We start from the raw sequence: 22,941 nt of genomic DNA, 5'->3' as shown, positions 1-22,941 counted from the left end.
AAAATACATCAAAAGACTTTTCTTCACACACACACACACACACACACACACACACACACACACACACACACACACACACACACACGTATACTTTAAAATTTTTTTTAGCTTTTATCTTATATGTATGAATGCTTTGTCTGCATATATGTACATGTTCTGCATGTGTGTCTGGTGCCTGTGAAGATCAGAAGTTTTGAATGCCCTGAAATTGGAGTTAAGGATGGTCGTGAGTTGTCACGTAGATGCTGAGACTCCAAACCGGGTCTTCTGCATGAGAAGTGCATGCTCTTTACTGTCGAGCCTTCTCTCCAGCCACCAAATCATCATCTCATTCTAGGGTAGCACTTGTGCTCCATGCCTTTTGTGTGTACTTTGGCTTTTTTCTTTTCTTATTTGTTGTTGTTTGTTTTTTAATGAGAGAAAAAGAACAGGAAGTTAGGTGGTATTGGGGAAGAAAAGCATATGACCAAAATACACTGGATAAAAAAAGATTTTAAATAACATTTTTTTTTAGAAGTAAAAGAAATATCAGGTGCATACAGCTACCTGGAAAGGAGGAGAAGATAAGAAGGAGCAGTGGAGGACATGCAGTCCATTATTTCTTCCCTATTGCTGGGGATCAAATCAGAACCTCATGAATGCTACATGAATATCCTGCCACTAAACTAGACCTTTCACTCAGTTTCTCTTTTGTGCAAATGGTTCTCTCCTTTCACCATGTGGGTTCCAGGGACCAACTTCAGGTTGGCAGCCTTGGTGGGAAACACGTTTATCTACTAAACCATCTTACTAGCCCACTTCTTTTTAAGTAGTAAAACCCAGAAATGTTTACTAAGCAGCAAGGTTCTAAAAAGCAAGAGCTTGAACTCACATAAGGTCAATGATCTCTGCAAGTGCGTTAAGAAAGTACAGAACCACAGGCTGTAGAGCACTGTAGGTACTGGTCCCGGGTGAGGGAGAACCATGGTCCTGAAACAACAGGACAGCCTTCTGATGCTACAGAAAACAAGTACTTCTGAAAAAGCACAGACATAACTGAAGAGCATGGATGTCAGACTGCTAAGCACTTGTGCTATGTACTAAGAGCTGTGTGCTCTGAGATTTCCTTTGACTTTCGGCAGTTCTTTCTTGGCTAGGAGAGTAGAGAAAAACTGTTATATTTAGAAATACCCGTAGTTGTGCTTTTGCAAAATGGGTATTTAAGAATTAGAAACAGAAGAGTTTAATGCATTATGAACAATATTACTGCAAGAACCTTCAGTGTGAAAGCCTGGGTGAGAAGCAAAAACACAAGTAGAGAAGCTACTTGGAGTCTGTGGAGAAGACAAGTGCTGAGGATCTCTGCATCATGGAGCAGCAGAGTCCTGTGCAATAGGAGGCATTTTAGTCAATGACTGGAAGAAAGCCATTTGATCAGTGTGTGAGGTGGATAACTCGTGAATGAAGGTGGAGAGGTGGTCAAAAACTGATGCTTCACCCAAATGGAGGTCATGGGGCTTGGAGGAGAACCTACTACTGACCTGTTACTGCACAATTTCTAACTACACTCTGAAACTTATCCTTAGTATCCAGATAGGCATAGCTCACTCGGCATCAAAGAAGCTTCTCCTTAGAGCAAACAGAGACTATTACAAAAAACACAACTGGGGCTGTAGAGTTGGTTCATTAGTTAAGAGCACTTGCTGTTCTTGCAGAGGGCCACGTGGTGGCACAAAACCATCTGCGACTCTAATCCCAGAGGATCCATGACCTCTTCTGACCTCTGCAGGCACCAGGTATGCATCTTCAGGACAACTCATGTACCTAAGGCTCGGGAACATTTCAGAAGAAGGGTAGAAAGATTGTAAGAGCCAGAGACCACAAAGTCTGTTGTGAAAACTGCTGCTCAAACAATGACAGAACCATCAGACATGCTAATGCAGGAGGAAAATCTCACTCCTAGACAAGGAACTACAAGCAACCAATGACTGCTGAGGGAGAATTAGTCTCTCCCAGAAGAGAGCCCCCAAACTAGGTACCCGACACAAAATGGTCAGCCCAAATTCATATACACATAATCAACAAAAACCAGACTCAGTAGTTTGTATTTATATATTTGTACATCTCTATATATGTAGCAATAATAATCAAAAAGAGGCCATTAATTTGAGAGGGAGATGTAGAGGTAGAGTATGGAAGGGGTTAGAGGGAAGAAAGCCAAGGGGAGAAATCTATTATATTTTAATTAAAAATATATTAAATAGGAAGGAAGGAAGGAAGGAAGGAAGGAAGGAAGGAAGGAAGGAAGGAAGGAATGTAATATCATTTAGGGTGGTATAATAGCTAGCATGTGTTTACCGTTCACTTGCTAGCACTGCCATATTTAATCTCTGATTACACACTAGCAATTCTTAATTTAAAATGATCACACAGCCAGTGCAGTTGATCCTAGGTAATAGTGTACTGCTGTCCAGACATGACCAGAGTAAGGATTTGGCCAGTAGCAGGGACCTCATAGAAGTGCAGGAGGACGACGACAGCAAACACCACCAATTATGTGAGGACTTTAACGAAAGGAAAATTCTACTTTAATAATAGCACGGGCATTGAAGAGACAGACTCTCTAGGGGCAGTGATGGTGATGCAATGGGTAGTCGGGAAGCCTGTTCTCCTTCCTAAGGTTGGGCAGCCCATGGCAGAACTTACTGAACAATGAACAATGATCAAGGCCAGCCAAGTTCCACAACTATTCCTAGAACCCTAACCATTCCTTTTTACGAAAGGCCTACAAAATACACAGAGGGGGTAAGAATCTTAAGATAAAAATATATTTCAAATACTTTCAAATCAAAAACATTTTTAAAGTATTCCCATAACTTCTTAAGACCTTACATGGATTAAGGACAGCTTTTCCTCTGAGAGAGCTGAATAGCTCAGACCTTGTGAAGCAGTATGCAAATACAGCACCCAGACCTTTAAGAAAACACTCAGCATGGACCGCCATGGTTCAAAGAAGCACTCTGCGTGACAGGAAGTACAGGCAGAATGTGAAGAAATGAGCATTTTCACCTCCCCCCCCTCAGAGCAGTAGAAGAAAATACAAAACGTTTTCTTATACAGGAGAAGCATCTTGCTACAGTGGAGGATTCACAGAAGTGGAATGATAATCCTTCACAGCAGAATCTATTGGCACAAGTGGCTATGCAATTCCATACAAACCACACCCTAAAGAAGGTCTTGCAAGAGCAGAGTATGGTGGTACCTGCAATCCTCGTATGTTTGGGAGTTGGAGGCAGAAGGATTAGGAATTAAAGATCAGACTGGACTACTACATGAGACCCTGTTTTAAAAAGCAAGCAAACAAACAAAAACATCTTACAAATAAGTAACATCAAAAAACTGAAAACAAACTGAAAATCATCAACAGAAAGGACACAAGAACTCTACTCATACAATAACTATCTGAAGAAACAGAAATTGCAAACTGAGTTGTGAAAAAATACACCAAACAATACTAGGGTACAAGGCTATGTAATATGTAGGAATGTTACATACACTGTAGTGCTTACTTGCAAATTAGATACAAAATGACTGCCTTACTTGTGGATATTCCACTTTGACTCTTGACTCCTAGGGGAAGGACTTTCAGATCTCTATTTGTCAGCTTCCAGCACTCTCTGGGGTCAAAACTAATTATTTCAACAATAAAAACTGTATGTCTGACATAGCAATGTAATATCACTAAGTCATGGATTTAATTTTATTTAAGCTTTACTAAAAAAAATTTGAAAATCTAATTATGAAAATAATTGCTGGGCAGTGGTGGTACGTGCCTTTAATCCTAGCACTCTGGAGGCAGAGGCAGGTGGATCTCTGTGAGTTCAAGGCCAGCCTGGTCTACAAGAGCTAGTTCCAGGACAGGCTCTAAAACTACAGAGAAACCCTGTCTCGGAAAAAAAAAATTAATAGCTTGATAATATCTAGTACATCATCCATACATTCATTTAAAAAAACTTTTTTAAGCATTTAAACTTTCCTCTTCTTATTGTGTATGATGTGTGTATTTGGGCATGTGGAGAGTCAGAAGACAACTGTGGAATTGGTTTTCTACGTCCATGTGGGATTCAGAGTCAAACTCAGGTCTTCAGGTTTGTATTGGTAAAGCACTTGACCACTGGGCCATCTAGCTGTATACCCAAATAAAATTTTTTAAAAGAACAAAAGACAGGACAGAAAGAGGCAGGGAAATCTCATGGGGACACCAAAGCCTTACCTGAACAGAAGGAACATCTGTAAAAGCTTTGATAAAGTCATCCTCATCAACTGCTCCAGCTCCTCCTTCTTTAGAAGCACCTGTTGATTAAGAAGAAACTGATTTTCTAAGGAATATTTTTAAGTATCTTGATAAAGACAGTGTGAAGCATCCCTTTGATATGAACAGTAACATAATTCCGAAGGATATTCCAGTGTATTCAAAAACATTTCAAAGTGGGGCAACTTTCAGAGAAGTCAAGGCGTATGTTAGAAGTTGATTATTTCCTGATATGACAGCAGAAGTTCCGAACCCCACAACTATTCAATGCATTAGCAAGGACACAAATACAAAGGAAAAGCTAAACATTTAAAAACTGAACAGCAGGACAGGTGTGATGGTCAAGGTTGTAATCCTTGCACTTGGAAGGCTGAGCAGGAAAACTGAAGCAAGCCCAAAGTCAGCCTGAATGACAAAGCGAAAAACTTGTTTCAAAACCCCTAAACCAATCACCGCTTGGCAACTTTAAATAACATTAAATTTCGATAAATGGTGACAGATAACTGACACAGAAATTAGGAACATGTGAAAGAAATGAGGATTGTGACATTAAACTTGACTACACAAGTCTTCGCTTATTGTACACAGAAAATTGATATGGTTAGCTGGTAAGGAGCAGCTATTTAAAAGCTAACTGTCAAGCTACTACCATTCGGCTCCATCTCTATCCTAACACCCACTCAACCATTGGCTTTCTTTCTGTTAAGCTCTGCCAACAGGTGATGCTAGTGAAGAATGAGAGCTGCAGCAAGTAGGAACTTTGAGGAGGGTTGTTTACAGCAGCATGTAAGCGTGCTTGGGGGGCGGGGGTGGAAGTTTGTTTACAGAAGCACGAGTTACACCTCTGCAGAAAACATCTCTCTCCCACAACCATGAACTGTGTAAACTCCTCAAGAAGGAATGGTACATCATGAACCCCTCCCTCTCTAACAGTGTTGAGAAGCCCAATCAAAGCAGCTGTAAGGTGAGCACAGCAAGCACATGCTACCTAGAATGTACACTCAAGTCCTTACGCCTCTCCTGTTTCCTCCAGCACTTTCATTCTTTCTTCCCCCTTACACAATGTTCCGTGAACATTGGAAGGAGTGACACATTGTCCTATTTGTAGCTGGGCACTCAAGAGCCTTGGTACTTTGACCAGTTTATGAGTTTCTGAAGTCCCCAGTAACCACTGAGAAACTGTTCTTTAACTGAGGCCATCTACTCATGGGATGCAGGTAAGCTCTACTGACTGCATCCTCCATACTGGTACCCACGGCTAAAACCCAACTTTCAATGTGGATGACACCATTCCATGGGCTGGGGTCGGAGATGGAAAAAAAGGAGAAAGGAAGCTGGCTTAGCCCTAGCACCCTCAGCTCCTCATTCCTGACTGCTGACAGTGTAACTAGCTGTCTTACCATCAGCAACCAGGTCTTCCCCACAAGGATGGGATGTAGCTCTCAAATTCTAAAACCGCCACTGTGTTGTCTTCTTGTCAGATACTTGGTCAGAACAAATGCAAGCAGTACTGTGATGTCACACTATGCAATGCTGCTTCAGAAACTAGCTTGTTTAAGATACATGCAACTTTCTCTAGATGTGGGTATACTCAGATGAAGTTTATATTTAGACTTTAGTCCTATTCCCAAAATATCTCATTATGTATATGCCGACATTCCAAAATTTAAAATAAAAATATTTTATGAGTACAAAACATGACTGGTTCCAAGCATTTTGGATGAAGAAGACTTAATCTGTACTAAATGCTCTATATAAATAGCATGACTTGAGCATTAGGCTCTTCCAGAGGATCTGGGTTTAATTCCTATCATATACATGACAGCTCACAACAATCTGTAACTCCAGTTTGAGAAGATCCAACGTGCTCTTTTGGCCTCTTGTAGGCACAGGCATGTAAACAGGACACAGACATGCATGAAAGCAAAACACCCACACTCGTAAAATGAGAAATAATAACAAAAAATTAAAAGTTGTGAGCCACCTCCTAGCAGAGCCTGGATTAATACTGGCAGTTCTGATTTCTAAATCAAGCTCAAATATTTAATTATTTGTTTAGTGTAAGAATTCAATACTTAAAATACACAAATGTATATCATAAGGGACAACTAACTCTAAAACCTTTCCAATTAAATAGTTTAAAGTTTGGAGTTAGATCCTACCACAGGCAATCTACAGATTCAATGCAACCCTATCAAAATCCTAACACAATTCTTCAGAGAAATTGAAAGAACAACTTTCAGCTTCTTATTGAAACACACATACACACACAAACACACACACACACACACACACACACAAATAAATAAATAAAGATGGCCAAACAATACTGAATAATAAAAGAACTGCTAGAGGCATCACTATCCTCAACCCCCAGCTATACTACAGAGCTATAATAATAAAAACAGCATGGTATTGGCAGAAAAACAGACAGGCTAATCAATGGAATCAAACTGAAGACCCAGAAAGTAGTCCTCACATCTATGAATACCTGATTTATTACTTTTTAAAAACCAAAAATATGCACTGGAAAAAAATATGTATCTTCAGCAAATGTTGCTAGTCAAACTGGATAGCTGCATGAAGAAAAATGCAAATAGATCCACTTTATCACCCTGCATAAAACTCAACTCCAAATAGATCAAGGACTTTAATATAAGACCAGATAGACTGAATATGATAGAAGAGAGTGTGGGGAATAGTCTTAAACTCATTGGTGAAGAAAAAGATTCTCTGAAAGAAACACTGACACCACAGGCAATAAGAACAACAATTAAATGAGACCTGAAGAAACTGAAAAGCTTCTGTATGGCAAAGGACACCATCATTTGGACAAAGATGCAGGCTACAAAATCAAGAAAATAACCCAATTTAAAAATGGGATACAGATCTGAACAGAAACTTCTCAACAGAGGAAACTCAAACAGCTAAGAAAAACTTAAAGAAATGGTCATTGTTCTTAGTCTTTCAGGGAAATGCAAATCAAAATTACTTTGAGGCTTCAACAGCCAAAATGGCCAAGAAAAACAAAACAAGTAACAGCTCAGCTGGCAAGGCTGCAGGGTAAGGGGAGCATTCATCCATTGCCTGTGGGACTGCAAACTTGAATAGCCACTATTGAAAACAATTTGGTGGTTCCTCGGGAAGCTGGGAATAGATCTACTTCAGGCTATGCTACTTGTGGTGGATTGAATAAGACTGCCCCAATTATTTGCATGTTTAGTCCCCAGTTGATATGCTGTCAGGGAAAGGTTAGGGGTATGGTCTTGCTGCAGTAGGTGTGTCCTCATTGGAGGAGGTGTCATTAGAGGAGTCCTTTGAGGTTTCAAAAGCCCACACCAGGTCCAGAGTATATCTGTTTCTCTCTGTTGCTATGTCTTTCCCTCCCTGTCCCTCTACTGCCTCCTCATCCCCGGTATGCTGCTTCTGGACCAGAATGTAGTTCTCAGGTACTTCTCTAGCACTATGCCTACCTGCCTGCTGTCATACTCCCTGCCATGATGATAATGGACTAAACCTCTGAAACATGGGTAAGCAAACCCCCAATTAAATGCTTTCTTTTATAAAAGTTGCATTGGTCACGGAGTCTCATTACATCAACAATAACCTAATAGAGACAATACTAAGGCTCAAAGGACCCTACATCGCACTACATAGACACTTGTTCAACCATGTTCATTGCTGCTCTACTTATAATATTCAGGAAGTAGAAATGGTTTACTTGTCAATGGATGAATGGATAAAGAAAATGTGGTCCATTTACACAATGATTATTACTCACCTGTTAAAAAACATGAAATTCACAGCTAAATAGTTGGAGCTAGAAAAAAAGCCATCCTGAGTGAGGTAACTTATGCCCAGAGGACAAATATAGTATGTATTCACTTATGTTAGTGATTAAGTCTTTGAAAAGCAAGCTGTAATCTGTATAACCACAGAGGTGATAGATAGATAGATAGACAGACAGACAGACAGACAGACAGACAGACAGACAGACAGACAGATAGATAGTAAGGGACTAAGAGAGAAAAGGGCCTCACCAGGAAGGCAAAACATACTAGTTATTGGGAGGGAAGAGGTTGAAACAAGGAAGTTCAAAAGGGGAGGGAGGAAAATGGGAAGAGGAGTTGTGGGGAGGGACAGCAAAAATAAAGGGCAATTTGTTTTTTTTTATTTATTTTTTTTTAAATTTATTTATTCATTAAGGATTTCTGTCTCCTCCCCGCCACCGCCTCCCACTTCCCTCCCCCTCCCCCGATCAAGTCCCTCTCCCTCATCAGCTCGAAGAGCAATCAGGGTTCCCTGACTTGTGGGAAGTCCAAGGACCGCCCACCTCCATCCAGGTTTAGTAAGTTGAGCATCCAAACTGCCTAGGCTCCCCCAAAGCCAGTATGTGCAGTAGGATCAAAAACCCACTGCCATTGTTATTGAGTTCTCAGTAGTCCTCATTGTCCGCTATGTAAATCCGGTTTTATCCCATGAATAAAGGGCAATTTGAAGACACATATAAAAGCCTAATTCAGTAGAAGCTTCTTAAAATAAATGCATATATGAAAGAAGTCTAAGCTAGAATCAGAAGAGATATAATAATAAGAGATACAATGGGGCTGGAGAAATGGCTCAGTGGTTAGGAGCACTGACTGGTTTTCCAGAAAACCTGGTTTCAATTCCCAGCACCCACACAGCAGCTAACAAACAACTGTCTATAACTCCAAGATCTCTGACACCCAAACACATACATGCAGGCAAAACACCAATGCAAATAAAAGTAAATCAAAAGATTAAAAACAAAAAGTGAGGCCTGGCAATAGTGGTATATGCCTTTAATCCCAGCACTTAGGAGACAGACACAGGCAGATCGCAGTAAGTGTGAGGACAGTCTGGTCTATCAAGTGAGTTCTAAGACAGGCTCCAAAGCTATACAGAGAAATTCTGTCTTGAAAAACAAACAAACAAACAAAGTAGGAGGGAATAGCTTGTTCATCCCAGCCACCAGGCTAGATTAAACCCAAAATAATCACACAGAAATGGTATTAATTAAATCACTGCTTGGCCCATTAGCTCTACTTTCTTAATGGCTAACTCTTACATATTAATTTAACCCATTTCTATTAATCTGTGTAACATCACAAGGTCATGGCCTACCAGAAAAGTTTCAGCACACCTATCTCCAGCTGCAACTCCCTGGCATCTCTCTCAGGCAGCGGATCCATGGCTTCTCTCTGACTCTGCCTCCTTTCTCCTAGCAATCTGCCTAGCTTTCCCTGCCTACCTAAGTTCTGCCTTGCTATAGATCCAAAGCAGTTTCTTTATTCATTAATGGTAATCACAGCACACAGAGGGGACTCCCATAACACAGAAAGAAAGAAAGAAAGAAAGAAAGAAAGAAAGAAAGAAAGAAAGAAAGAAAGAAAGAAAGAAAGAAAGGAAAAGAAAGAGAGGGAAGGATACAAAACCCCAATTAGACATATCTCACCACCAAATCCTCCAGTGCCAAGAATAGGTTACATGTAATTGAGTTGTTGGCCAGAAGGGGCCTCATGAAAACCTCAAAAAATAAAAGAAATAAATAAAAACCCAGGCTATTGCCAAGGCTGTTGGTTGCTCTCTACAAACTAATAGTAAGGTCCTACTAGTAAAGACAACATCTACACAGTTCTCATAACATGGAAAAACTGGTGACTACCTACAAGAGTGGTTCTCAACCTTGAGGTCATGAGCCCTTTATGGGTCACTTATCAGATATCATGCATTATGATTTTTATTCACATTATGATTCATAACAATAGCAAAATTATAGTTAGGAAGTAGGAATGAAATAATTTCATGGTTGGGGGTTACCGCAGCATGTGGAACTGTATTAGAGTGTCACAGCATTAGTAGGTTGAGAACCACTGATTAGAGCTTTCACCCATACTGACTTTGCATGCTATCAACAGGTAAATACCAACACAACTATAAACTTTCAATCTACAATGGTGATCTACCTACAATATACACTGGTGCAATAATGGCACAGAAGTTGTAGGAGTAACCAACCACTACCTGATTGGAATTACGGCCTACTCTGTGAGATGGAACCCAAGCCCAACACTGCCCAGTTTACTGTATTGCTAAAGGAACATAGCAATAAAATGATTCCTAATGACATTCTGCTGTACTCACAGACAAGTGTTTTATTAAGCCTTAATCAGAGAAGTCTTCTCATACAGTATATGAGAACAAATACAGCGATCCACAGTTAGACAATGTGTGTAGATAGATAGATAGATAGATAGATAGATAGATAGATAGATAGATAGATAGATAGATAGATAGATATAGATATAGATATATCTTGGAACACTCAGTCCTAAACAGGATGTCTCCATCAAATCCCTCCTTTTAGGGCTCAGGAAACTATTTATAAAAGACAGCAGAAGGTTTGTAAGAGCTGGTGGGGATGAAAGATACAAAAGAAACAAGGCCTTCTAGATACAACAGAGCTGACATATTTATGACTGCCTTGTGCACAGAGCCTGCCTCACAAGTCTTAGTCAGATGTGGTGGCAGTGCTGAGCATGGAAGTAAACGTGAGCCTCCATCCCTAGTCCAGGAGCTATTTCCAACTGACAATCTCTCACAAAGGGAAAGATTAGTTTACTGCAATGGAGTCTCACTAGACTCACCATAATTCAGGACAGGCCCCAAGCCCAACAGGAGATGATCAATACAAAATGAACTCAACAGTGTTTTTGACTCACAATGCTTTGAGTTTTTGTTTGTTTTAATTTCGTTATGTTTTTGATTGTTGAATCTTATAGAACTTTTGCTTGTATAATATGATTTCTAATTTTGTTTTTATATGTTTTCCTTGTGTATAAATGTGTGTGTCTCAGTGTCTGTATGTGTTTCTTGTGCCTTTTCTAAGGAAGGCGGGACAAGAACACTTTTGGATATATACCCAAAGGAAGTTCAATCATAGCACAAGGACATGTGCTCAACTATGTTCACAGGAGCATGATTCATAACAGCCAGAATCTGGAAGCAATCTATGTTGGCAGAAGCTGCTAGTTTTGTTTCCCGGCTGCCCAGACCCAGGACACACAGAAACTATATTAATTGCAATACTGTCTGGCTAATAGCTTAAGCGTATTTCTAGCTAGCTCTTACATCTTAATTTAACCCATTTCTATTATTTTATATTTTACTACAAGGCTCATGGCTTACCGCCAAGGTTCTGGCTGGCAGCATGTGTCTTTCTCCTCCTGTGGCATCTCTGACTCTGCCTACTCTCTCTCTATATCTCTGTTCAGATTTCCCAACTGGCTTTGCTATGTTAAGCCACTGGCCCAAAGCAGCTTCTTTATTAACCAATGGTATTCACAGCATACAGTGTGGAATCCCACATCAAATCTAGAAGCCCTCAACCAAAGAATGGATAAAGAAAATGCAATACATTTACACAATGGAGAACGACTCAGAGGTAAAAAAAAAAAATGACATCTTGGAATTTGTAGGCAAATGGACAGATCTGGAAAAAAAAATACTGAGTGAGGTAACCCAGACCCAGAAATTCACATATAATATATACTCAGTCATAAGTTGGTGTGGGACAATGGTCTGTATTCTGTCAATTATATTTTAAATAAATGCTGACTGGCCAGCAGCCATGCAGGAAGTATAGGCGGGACAACCAAACAGGAAGTATAGGCGGATCAATGAAAACAGGAGAATTCTGGGAAGAAGGAAGTCCTAGCCTGCACTCCTGACCCAGCCACAGAAGAAGCAAGATGTGACTGCATTGCCAAATAAGGTACCAAGCCACATGGCTAGCATAGATAAGAATAGTGGGCTTTAAGGTGTGCTGCTTTTGTTTAACTGTAAAGTTGTGATTTTTTGCCTGTCTAAAACACTTGATGGTCAAATAAAGAGCTGAACAGGAAGCCATGTGGTGTGGGCGCACACCTTTAATCTCAGCACTTGGTAGGCAGAAGCAGAGACAGGCGATTCGCTGTGAGTTCAAGCCCAGCATGGTCTACAAGAGCTAGTTCCAGGACAGCAGGACTGTTACACAGAGAAACCTTGTCTCGAAAAACAAAACAAAGAAAGAAAAAAAGAACTGAACGGCTGATAGCAAGGTACGAGCAAGGATAGGCAGGACTAGCATGCAGAGAGTGTAGCCATTCACCCAGCTATACAGCAAGTCATGGAGAAAGAAGTAAAGAAACATATACAAAAAAGCCCAGAGGCAAAAGGTAGTTGGGATAATTTAAGAAAAACTGGCAAGAAACAAGTCAAGATAACGCTGGGCATTCATACCTAAGACTAATCCTCTGTGTGTGATTTATTTGGGAGTTGGGTGGTGGGCCCCTCAAAAAAGCCAAAAGAGTAAAACATCACAAAACAATAGACCTATATAGTTATGAAACATTTAAATATCACAAATGTACCAATCTATTTTCTGTTACTATGACAACATGCCTGAGACTGGGAACCCTGGAAAAAGAAAACAATATGGGACACAGTTTGGAAATCTAAACGCCTCGAAAGCCTCCTAACAAATGCTATAATAGTAATGCATGGAGGAGAGATCAGTGTGGCAATATATGAATCCAGACAGACTGGGGAACCAAGCTTACTCTTTAACCATGGATATAAAAATTACTTAATCTCTTATAAGAGGAGCACCATCAATGACTTAAACATCTTACACTGGGACCTATTCTTCAAGGCTACATACCATTTCTCCATAAGGCCACTCTTAGGAGCAAGTCTTCACCACATGGACTCCTGGCAGACATACTCAATCCATAGTAAAGAAACCCTAAATTCAATCTAGGCATAGTGGCACAATTCCTATACTTCCAAAACTTGGGAGGCAGAACCTAGAAGATCACAAGTTCAAGACCAGCCTGGTCTATATATTCAGTTCCAGAACAGGCTAGATTATAGTGTTTCCAATAAATAAGTAAACAAATAACAAAAAGTAAAAAGGGGGAGAAATAGATCACTTTAACTAATGTCTCAAAACGTAACAAAATACTAAAAGATCATCCATCTAAAAAAAAAAACTTACAGGAAGATGGTAGCTCACATCTTTAGCACTAGCACTCAGGAGGCAGAGGTAGAAAAATCCTTTGAGTTCGAGGTCAGTCTAGTCCACAAAAAGAATTCCAGCACAGCCAGGGCTACATATAGAAACCCTGTCTCAAAAAAAAAAAAAAAATCAAAAACATCTTTATCAAGTAGTAAAAATTATACTAGCGAGCCACGCCTTTAATGCTAGTACTGAGGCAGGTGAAGCTCTCTGAGCTTGAGGCAATGGTGGTCTATCTATACAGCAAGCCCCAGGCCAGCCAAGAATACGGAATAAGGCCTCGTCCCCCAAAACCAAAAGGCAAAACAACAACAACAACGAAAAAATTACAATAGATACTGACTTTGTTTAAACACAGACATCTTGTCAAAGAAAACATTCAAAGAAATGTTCTATCTAAATCCATGGAAATCAAAACAGAGTAAGCAAAACTAAAGATCATGCTAGCAAAAAATAAAGATGAATACCCTTTCAGATTGTAATTCTCAAGTAAGAAGGAGACAGAAATGACTAAGCCCACTAGAGACAACTGCAGTCTTCTGTACAGAGAAGGTATTCCTCCAGAACCAGAGCTAAGTAAGGGGCACTTAAAAGGTGAAAATAACTCTTCAAATACTGGAGGGCAAAGGAAAAGAAGACACAAAGTCTCCAGAGAAACAAAATAATCCCATATTCAATAGAAACTCGACACAGAATGTAGCTGCATTTTCACAGAGCAAGAGAAGAGGGTGATTTTAAACAAAGATCTGAGCATACTTATTCCAGATCCAGAACATACAGGAACATCTAACATGATGTCGACATAGACTGGAAAGAAAATAGAGTAAGAACGAAGCTTTACTTTTTAAAAAAAAAATTATTTAACTTATTTAATTCATGTGCATGGAGTAAAGTTGTCAGATCCAGCCGGGCGGTGGTGGCGCATGCCTTTAATCCCAGCACTCGGGAGGCAGAGACAGGCAGATCTCTGTGAGTTCAAGACCAGCCTGGTCTACAGAGCTAGTTCCAGGACAGGGCACCAAAGCCACAGAGAAACCCTGTCTCGAAAAAAAAAAAAAAACCAAAAAAAAAAAAAAGTCAGATCCCCTTGAACTGGAGTTACAGACGGTTGTGAGCTGCCATGTGGGTGTGGAAAATTGAACCTGGGACCTCTGGAAGAGAAGTCAGTGCTCTTAACTGCTGAGCCATCTGTTCAACACCCCAGAATAGAGCTTTTCTGATGCTAACAGGAACTTCTTAAAAGACTAGGCCTAACTATTAAGCACCCTAAGCAGCAGCAGAAATTCAACAAAATAAGCAGCCATTGCAGGCATGAAAGACTGACAAGACAGTGTGGACAAACTCAGAACACACACACAAGGTTTTTAAAAGTAGCTAACTAAAGTCAGACAAGAAGTTTTTAAAGAAAAGGACACCACCGCCCGAGAATTAAGTCACCAGCTATACAAGACAGAAGAAATACATCCTTCCTTTGGATGCAAAAGTTACTTTAAAATTTTCTTAGGACACTTGAAGAAGAAAAAAAAAATTTTTTTTTTTTTTGGTTTTTCGAGTTTAATTTTTTTTTTTAAGTTTTTAGAGATAAGGTTTCTCTGTAGTTTTGAAGCCTGACCTGGAACTAACTCTTGTAGACTAGGCTGGCCACAAACTAACAGAGATCTGCCTGCCTCTGCCTCCCAAGTGCTGGGATTAAAGGCGTGCGCCACCACCGCTCCACTCACTTGAAGAAATTTTAATATGGAAACGACATGTTTGAAGAGAGGTAGACATATATGTTAGACAAAAATTTGTATAAAATAAAAGGGCTATAGGAACAAGAAAAATAACATCACAAAGAAATTAGACAAACAGAACAATAAGACAATCTAAAACAACAACTAGTTTAGACTCTTTAAAATATCAAGGTCAAGCACTTAGGAGGCTAGTGGATCTCTGTGAGTTCAGGCTAGAGTTAGTTCCAGGACAGGTCTAAACCTACAGAGAAACCCTGACTAGAAAAACCAAACAAAAAAAACAAAACAAAAATAAAATAAAAAAATCAAAGTCATGGAGATAAAACTAGGGAAGGGACTATTCTAGAGACAGTGCATAGAAGCTTCATGTATACAACAATTGTATTGTGGTCACAAGTGAACATCCCTTCTGGTTCTTAAGAAGTGCACACTAATAATTAGGGGTGAAATGTCATGTCTTACATTTACATTCTAATGATTTTTATACTCAAAAGCTTAGGTTGTTGGACCCTAGAGTCCAAACACCATGGAGGAGTAGCCCCAAGAGACCATCTCTCACACCACAGCTGATGTAAAAGCATGAGGATTTTATTAATTCTGTCATGACAGGGTCTTTCAGCATTCAAAAAGGCAGAAAGAGCCGGGCAGTGGTGGCGCACGCCTTTAATCCCAGCACTCGGGAGGCAGAGGCAGGCGGATCTCTGTGAGTTCGAGGCCAGCCTGGTCTAAAGAGCTAGTTCCAGGACAGGCTCCAAAACCACAGAGAAACCCTGTCTCGAAAAACCAAAAAAAAAACCAAAAAAAAAGGCAAAAAGACCCTGAATAGTTGGTGTAGGCTACTTTAAAAGGAAAAAAGCCACAAAAGGAAGGGGGTGCCTGGGGTTGTTCTTTAACTATTACGATTGGCTTATTCAAAAGGGCTATTACAAATAAATGACTGGAGAACAGTTGTCAGATCAGATGAGGTAAGGGAAAACATCTGAGGGTCACTTTGCCTCTTTCCCAGGGCCTAAGTCAAAATATTAGTAACTGAGTCAACACCTAAGGGTTATCTTGCCCCTATTCAATAACTGAGTTCTATTTGGAGAACATTCACAAGAACTCAGGAAGATGATGGAAAGTTCCCAACATTTCAGTGTGGGCAATTGTTAGATCCTTGGTTCCTAGGGGAGTTGGGAGTGGAGCATTACTGCTGAGAGGCCTCAGAGTTGTCAGAAATGGCTTCAGAGTTCTACAAGGTATGGAAATGTATCTGAAGACAAAGAATTTGTACAGTGTGGGGGAACTGCCGGTTTATGTGTAGATGATGACTGTCTATTATTTACCAACTGTGCTGCACAAAAACAGTCTTGGGGGGGGTGGATAGAAAGAACTGAAAGACTTTTATTGAAGTTTCTACAAAGAATTTTGTTTTTACTCCAGTTCTTTATTCATCATCCAGACATCTGAAGTACCCCAACTTAAACAGAAATACCAATAACATTTTGTAGAAAGGAACTTAATATATAAAGCAGTTACAAATGGACAGATGAAAACACTACAAATATAAAGGTTGGTCATAAATAATCAACACAGAGCTGGAGAGAGGGCAGAGTAGTTCAGAGTTCTTGCTGGCCTTGAATTGAGATGGGCATATTTTCCAGTACTTACCTGGGGCACTGAGCTGAACAGAAAAACAGTCTTTCTAACAGAAGTATGGAAAACTGGGCCAGGCAGAGAACAAGGCCAGTCTGGTCTACAAAGCAAGTATCAGGACAGTCGAGACTATGTAGAGAAACCATGTCTTAACAAAGGGGGTAGGGGGGACACTCATTATAAGAGAATTAATTCAAAACAATGAAAGTACAGAAACAGCTTCAAACATAAAGGTGGCGTGTCAATGGAGTAAAGTAGGTTTTATTTAACTTACTGACTTATCTGGCCATGTGTAAATGAAATGGAAGGAGAGAGTTAAGAGGGCTACACTGTCACTTTATACAAAATAAATTCCAAGTACATTAAGGTCATGGTAAAAAAAAAACCCTGCTATTATAGGAAACTAAGACTATTTTAATAATCGTACTGTCCTTACTTAAGTCTTTATCAAAGAAAGCAAAGTTAGAGCCCAAGGGAAAAGGAAAGATGTTTCCAACATCACGACAAAAACATGAGTTGAAGCCTGTTGCAAAAATGCCATAAAGAGACGAAAGAAAGACAATTTTTAAAAAATTTTAATAAATTCCTAAGACAAAACAGCATTTGTGAACCTCATAGAAGATAAACTCCTAGAGTGTGAGGCTAGTGTTGTCTGAATACTGGTGTGTCTCAGGATTACAAAGCACTCTAAAAGTCCTTGGGGACTATTGAGATGGTTTAATGTCATATACAAGATCTTGTTGCAAGCCTGAATTTATCCTCAATTACTCATACTGTGGATGGAGAGAACAAACTCCCATAAATCCCACCCCCCCATGTGTATGAACACAAAATAGATAAATAAATAAATGTGAAAAGGCTTTAGAAGCCTTTAGCAAATATTTGCTAGCTGCTGTTCAGAAATAAAAGCAGACAGAAAGTGCAAACTAAAAGAAGTCATTTTCCCACACCAAAATGGCAAAATTTCACAAGGCGAAATATACAGAAAGGCGAAGAAGGTAAAACAATATTATTTGATGATACAGCTTTAGATTAAGTAATCTCTTTTAGTGGAATTTTCTACAAAATAGAGACATAAAAAGTCATATTATGAGATTTGTGTTCTTTCTAATGGCATCACACTACAAAGAAACTAAATGACATGAAAAGGGAAACCACCACCTAAAACTGTTCCCCACAACTCCTGTGTCAGATGCCTAACATGTTCCCCAAATTCAGACTGATAGTGTTTGAAGGTAACTCGAGGAGACGATGGAGGTGGGGTTTCTGGGATGAGACGAGCAGCTTTATGAGAGGAAAATGGAGCAGGACACTGCTGTCATATGGTGTTTGAGCAGGAGGACCTTCAGTATGTGCCACTACCAAGATATTACACAGTCCAGCATTTTTTTATTAGAGAAAATAAATCTATCTTCTCTATAAATTATCGAGGCATACTGTGACAATAACAGAAAACAGACTAAGACCACTATAAAGATGTTCCAATGGAGGTACATTCTTGACACTGAAGAATATATTCTTCCCTAGGAGGAGATAATCTAATACATAAATAAAAAGGGAATGATGCTATTGTAGGAGGAAAGAAATCACACACTGGCTATCTCAGGTTGATGACATTACTGAGGCAAGACACTACTCAAGTTTTTGAAAGATTATTTAAAATTATATATACATATGTTTTGTATGAATGTGTGCAGATGAGTGCAGGTGCCCTCAGAGGCTGGAGTTACTCAATGCCCCCAGAGCTGGACTTGCATGGGCTGTGAAGTGACAGGTGTGAATGGGGGGAACCAAACAACTGCCCAATCATCTCTCTAGCTCCTAAAATGTTTTCTAGTTATATTGTATATTTTAGTAACTAGCATGACTTTTATATTTAAAACAAAATGTCTCCCAATTTTTTTCATTGGTAAGCAATATACAAGAACATTTCTTAAAAAGACAAATGACAGGTTAACAAGGAAAAAGATTTAATTCACATTATGCCCATTAGAGAAATAACATTCCATGATTCAACTGCATCAGAATGTACACAAATATAAATATAAGCCTGGGATTGTAGACATCATTGTAAACTTCAACTTTACATGAATCAATTACAGTGAAGTTAAAATTTTCTCACACAGGCAATCTTTCTTAATGACAGGCCATCCTTTCTAAAGCAAAACTGGAACAGATTTGTGTCTATGAGGTTTTATAATATTCTAAGACCTCTTTTCCCATCCAAAAAGAACAGGTAAATTCTGCATGGGAAGACTCAAATGCTACCAGTAACTACCAGTAACATGAGCAGGCAATGCGGGTATCTTTGTAAGACTAAAAACCTGAAATTGAGGGCTGGAGATAACAGTTCTGTTGGGGGAGTGATTGATTGCCTTGCATGCACAGAACCCTAGTTTCTATCTGCCCCAGCAGAGAAGAAACTGCATGCACTGGCATATACCTGTAATCCTAGCATTCAGCATTAAGAGACAAAAGGATCAGAATTTCAAGGTCATCCTCGTGTGTATAAAACCAGTTCAAGGACAGACTAGAGATACAGACCCTGTCTCAGAATTAAGACCTTGAATTGAATCTCTCTTTACAGTCCTTTCAGTATACACCACGAAGTTAAACCCAAAATAACTTCCACATCAAACTGCAGATGAAAACAGTAACTTGGGTCTTGAGTATAGGTCTTCAAATCATATTCAAATTTCAAGCAAATTGTTTTCTTCACTTTTCCTAAATATTCTGAATGCCTCAAAAAATAAGACTTGCACAAAGAAATGTCTTTGACAGTTTATGTTTTACATGGGAGAAAAAACTGCTAATGTCAAAGAAAGCAACTGTAGTGAAGCCCACACATTCAGTGAGGAAATGTGCAACTGGCTACTTCCAAGAACACTATTTTCTCAAATTATTTTTACCTTAAAACCAAAGTTAAGACTCACGGTAGCAGGGCACTGCATTATGTACAGTCAAAGGTCAGAAGTTCAAACAGATTTAAGTCCAAATGGTGACTGGCTGATCTCTAAGGTCCAAATTTAGTAAAAGACTTCTATTTGGGACACAAATAAGAAGCATACATATGGACACTTGTTTAGGAAATGCCCAGGAAATGGTACAGGAGGAAGTCTCTGAACGTGGGCACATCATAGGTCTCACCTCATCCCTGATAACAAGGACCTATCATGGTGAAAACATTCAACTCTGAGGTTCTGTCTATGAACTTAAGGCCAGAACATTCTTTGGACATCCTTAGTGATAAAATCTTCTGAGTCAACGATTGTTTCCCATTATCAAGGGAGGAACAGAGAAGGAAAATAAAACCAAAGCATACATAAAGAAATGTTATTTGGGTTTTCTGTTTGTGATTCTTTCTCAGTCCCCAGTCTGGCTTGAAACTTGCTATGCAGCTTGAACTTCCTGAGTGCCAGAGTTACAGGAGGACAGAGCTCATGAAGTTTATATCATGTCCATGCACAACTGAGCTACATCACAAGGAAATGGATATCCAATAGAATTCTGCATCACAGTCAACAACAAATACTTCAAGATTAAATATGTGTGATTCCTCTCATGCTTATCTATTTAAGTGAGAAAGCAACTCTTTCTTCTATGTTGGGGAATGGAAATGATTAACATCACCTGTAGAAAGTAGGCGTTTAGAAGTTACTAAAATTAACTCAGGCCAGATATAAATAAAGAAAACTGAGGACTGAGAAGGCCCACTAACTGTGAGATGCTGGTATTTACTAACAACTATCACTAACGCTATTATTTATTTACTGAAGCAGCTCCAGGCTGGCCTTGACCTGCTGTGTTGCTGAGGGTGAACTTCTACCGGGAAAGTGCTGCGGTTGTCTGGCTAAAGCAATTTCAAAGTAGTCACTAATATTAAAGAAAAAAAAAATAGAAAGAAAACATTTGGTTCATATAAATGAGTGACCAAGAAAGAAAAGACTAAGAACTTTTGGAAACGGGATTTGTTCAGTGGTGTATGGATGTGACAAGTTACTAACCTCAAAATCTATTACTAATTATAAACAATGAAATTACAATATGGCCGGGCAGTGGCGGCACATACCTTTAATTCCAGCACTCGGGAGGCAGAGGCAGGGGGAATCTCTGTGAGTTCAAGGCCAGCATGGTCTACAGAAGGAGTTTCAGGACAGCCAGGACCACACAGAGAAACCCTGTTTCGAAACAAAACAAAACAAGCAAAAATGAAATTATACAATCACCCAATTTTTCTCTTATTTCAAAAAACAGATACTAATGAAAACAACTGGCACAGGAATAGAGCTACCGTAACTCAGAAAACAAACTCTGACGGCAGTCTCAAGCCAAGCATGGTAGTGCCTGCAGGAAGACCAAGCTTTCAAGGTCAGTGTTGACTACAGTAGCAAGTTGGTGGCTAGCCCAGGCTCCAGGCAACCATTAAAAAGAAACAACTTCAAACTAAAATATAACAAAGGCCAAATTTCAACAAGAAAATAAGTAAAAGTCTTGGCATTTATATTGTAAAAGTCACAGGTTTGCGTACTATCTGCTGGAGTCCCACTGGCTAAGTTCTAATTTGACACAGGGCTTCGGAGCACAATACCAGCAAACCCAATTTATCAACACAGATGAGCATGCAGCAGCAACAACAAGGTGGATTTTATACTTTGTTCCTTAATAAATACTCTACCCTAGGAAAGTTACCTAACTTCTCCAAACTAGAATCTGCTCATCAGTAAAACTAAGAAAATAAAGCGCCTAAGCTCCCCAGTGAAATGAATAAAAACAATATTTCAGAAGAGGTGTAGGAGGGGCGAGAAAAGAAGGAGATGAAGAAAGCAAGAACATATGCGTTCTTCAAGAACTACTGTTTCCAGAACTAGACTTGTGATCCTTTTGGAGAGCACGGCCAAATTTAAGAACCCTTAATATTCCCTTTTCATTCCATTGAGCTTCAGAATCTCATTCCATTGAGTCAAACAAGTGGCACCCACCTATAATCCTAGCGTTCAGGACACTGAAGCAGGAGGATACAAAGTGCAAGGCCAGTCAGCGTGGGCTACAGAATGGGCTTGAGGCTAACCTGCAGAAGCATGAGGTACATAAAGACTGTTAATAATTACATTCATTCATTATTTCTTTGGTTTGCGACAAGTCACTTAGTTCTACTGCCCTCAAAAACTAAATGCATGATGGAGGTGCCTCAGTAATAAGGTACCTGCATGGCATTACCAGGCCACTAGAAAAAACAACTGGGGCTAAAGACATGGGTCTTTGTCAAAAATCAGGTGCTCATAGGTATGTGGATTAATTCGATTCGATTCCATTGGCCAACCTCTGTTTTTATGCCAAAATCAAGCTGTTTTCATTACTGTAGCTCTATAATAGAGCTTGATGTCAGGGATGGTAATGCCTCTGGGGGTTCCTTTATTGTACAGGATTGTTTTGGCTATCCTGGGTTTTTTATTTTTCCATATGAAATTGAGGATTGTTCTTTCAAGGTCTGTGAAGAATTGTGTTGGGATTTTGAATCTATAGATTCACTGAATTGCATTACAATTGCAGTGAATTGTATTGAATCTATAGATTTATTATATTGATCCTACCTATCTAAGAGCATGGGAAATCTTTACATTTTCTGGTATCTTCTTCAATTTGTTTCTTCAAAGACTTAAAAGTTTTCGTCAATCAGGCCTTTCACTTCTTTGATTAGTGTTACCCCAAGATATTTTATGTTATTTGTGGCTATTGTGAAGGATGATATTTCTCTGATTTCTTCTCAGCTTCTGTCATTTGTATAAAGGAGGGCTATTGATTTTTTTTTTTTGAGTTGCTCTTGTATTCTGCCACAATACAAAGGTATTTATCAGCTATAGAAGTTCCCTAATAGAGTTTTTGGGGTCTCATATATACTATCATATCATCTGCAAATAACAAAAGTTTGACTTCTTCCTTTTCAATCTGAATTCCCCTTGATCTCCTTTTGTTGTCTTGTGCTCTAACTAGAACCTCAAGAACTCTATTGAATAGATATGGAGAGACTGGACAGCCTTGTCTTGTTTCTGATTTTAGTGGGATCGCTTTGAATTTCTCTTCATTTAATTTGATGTTGGCTGTTAGCTTGTTATATATTGCTTTCATTATGTTTAGATATGTTCTTTGTATCGCTGATGCTCCTCAACCGAAGAATGGAAATAGAAAATGTGGCGCATTTACAC

The 22,941-nt window shown here is 39.3% G+C and overlaps 1 protein-coding gene across 31 annotated transcripts in view; it reads right to left on the bottom strand.

Moving 5' to 3' along the window:
- The window catches only part of Clasp2 (cytoplasmic linker associated protein 2), a 189,055-nt gene that overhangs the window by 96,648 nt on the left and 69,466 nt on the right, over positions 1-22,941 (bottom strand). For all 31 annotated transcript variants that reach the window (XM_026779561.1, XM_026779564.1, XM_026779560.1 and 28 more), the window contains one exon: positions 4,253-4,332. In XM_026779561.1, the coding sequence (XP_026635362.1) occupies positions 4,253-4,332 (80 nt within the window). The remainder of the gene's footprint in view (positions 1-4,252; positions 4,333-22,941) is intronic.

This window comes from Microtus ochrogaster, chromosome 5, assembly GCF_000317375.1.
Source record: "Microtus ochrogaster isolate Prairie Vole_2 chromosome 5, MicOch1.0, whole genome shotgun sequence".
In the NCBI taxonomy this organism is placed as follows: Eukaryota; Metazoa; Chordata; class Mammalia; order Rodentia; family Cricetidae; genus Microtus; species Microtus ochrogaster.
The sequence above is the reverse complement of the archived record's forward strand: the minus strand, read 5'-3'. Positions and strand labels throughout refer to the sequence as shown.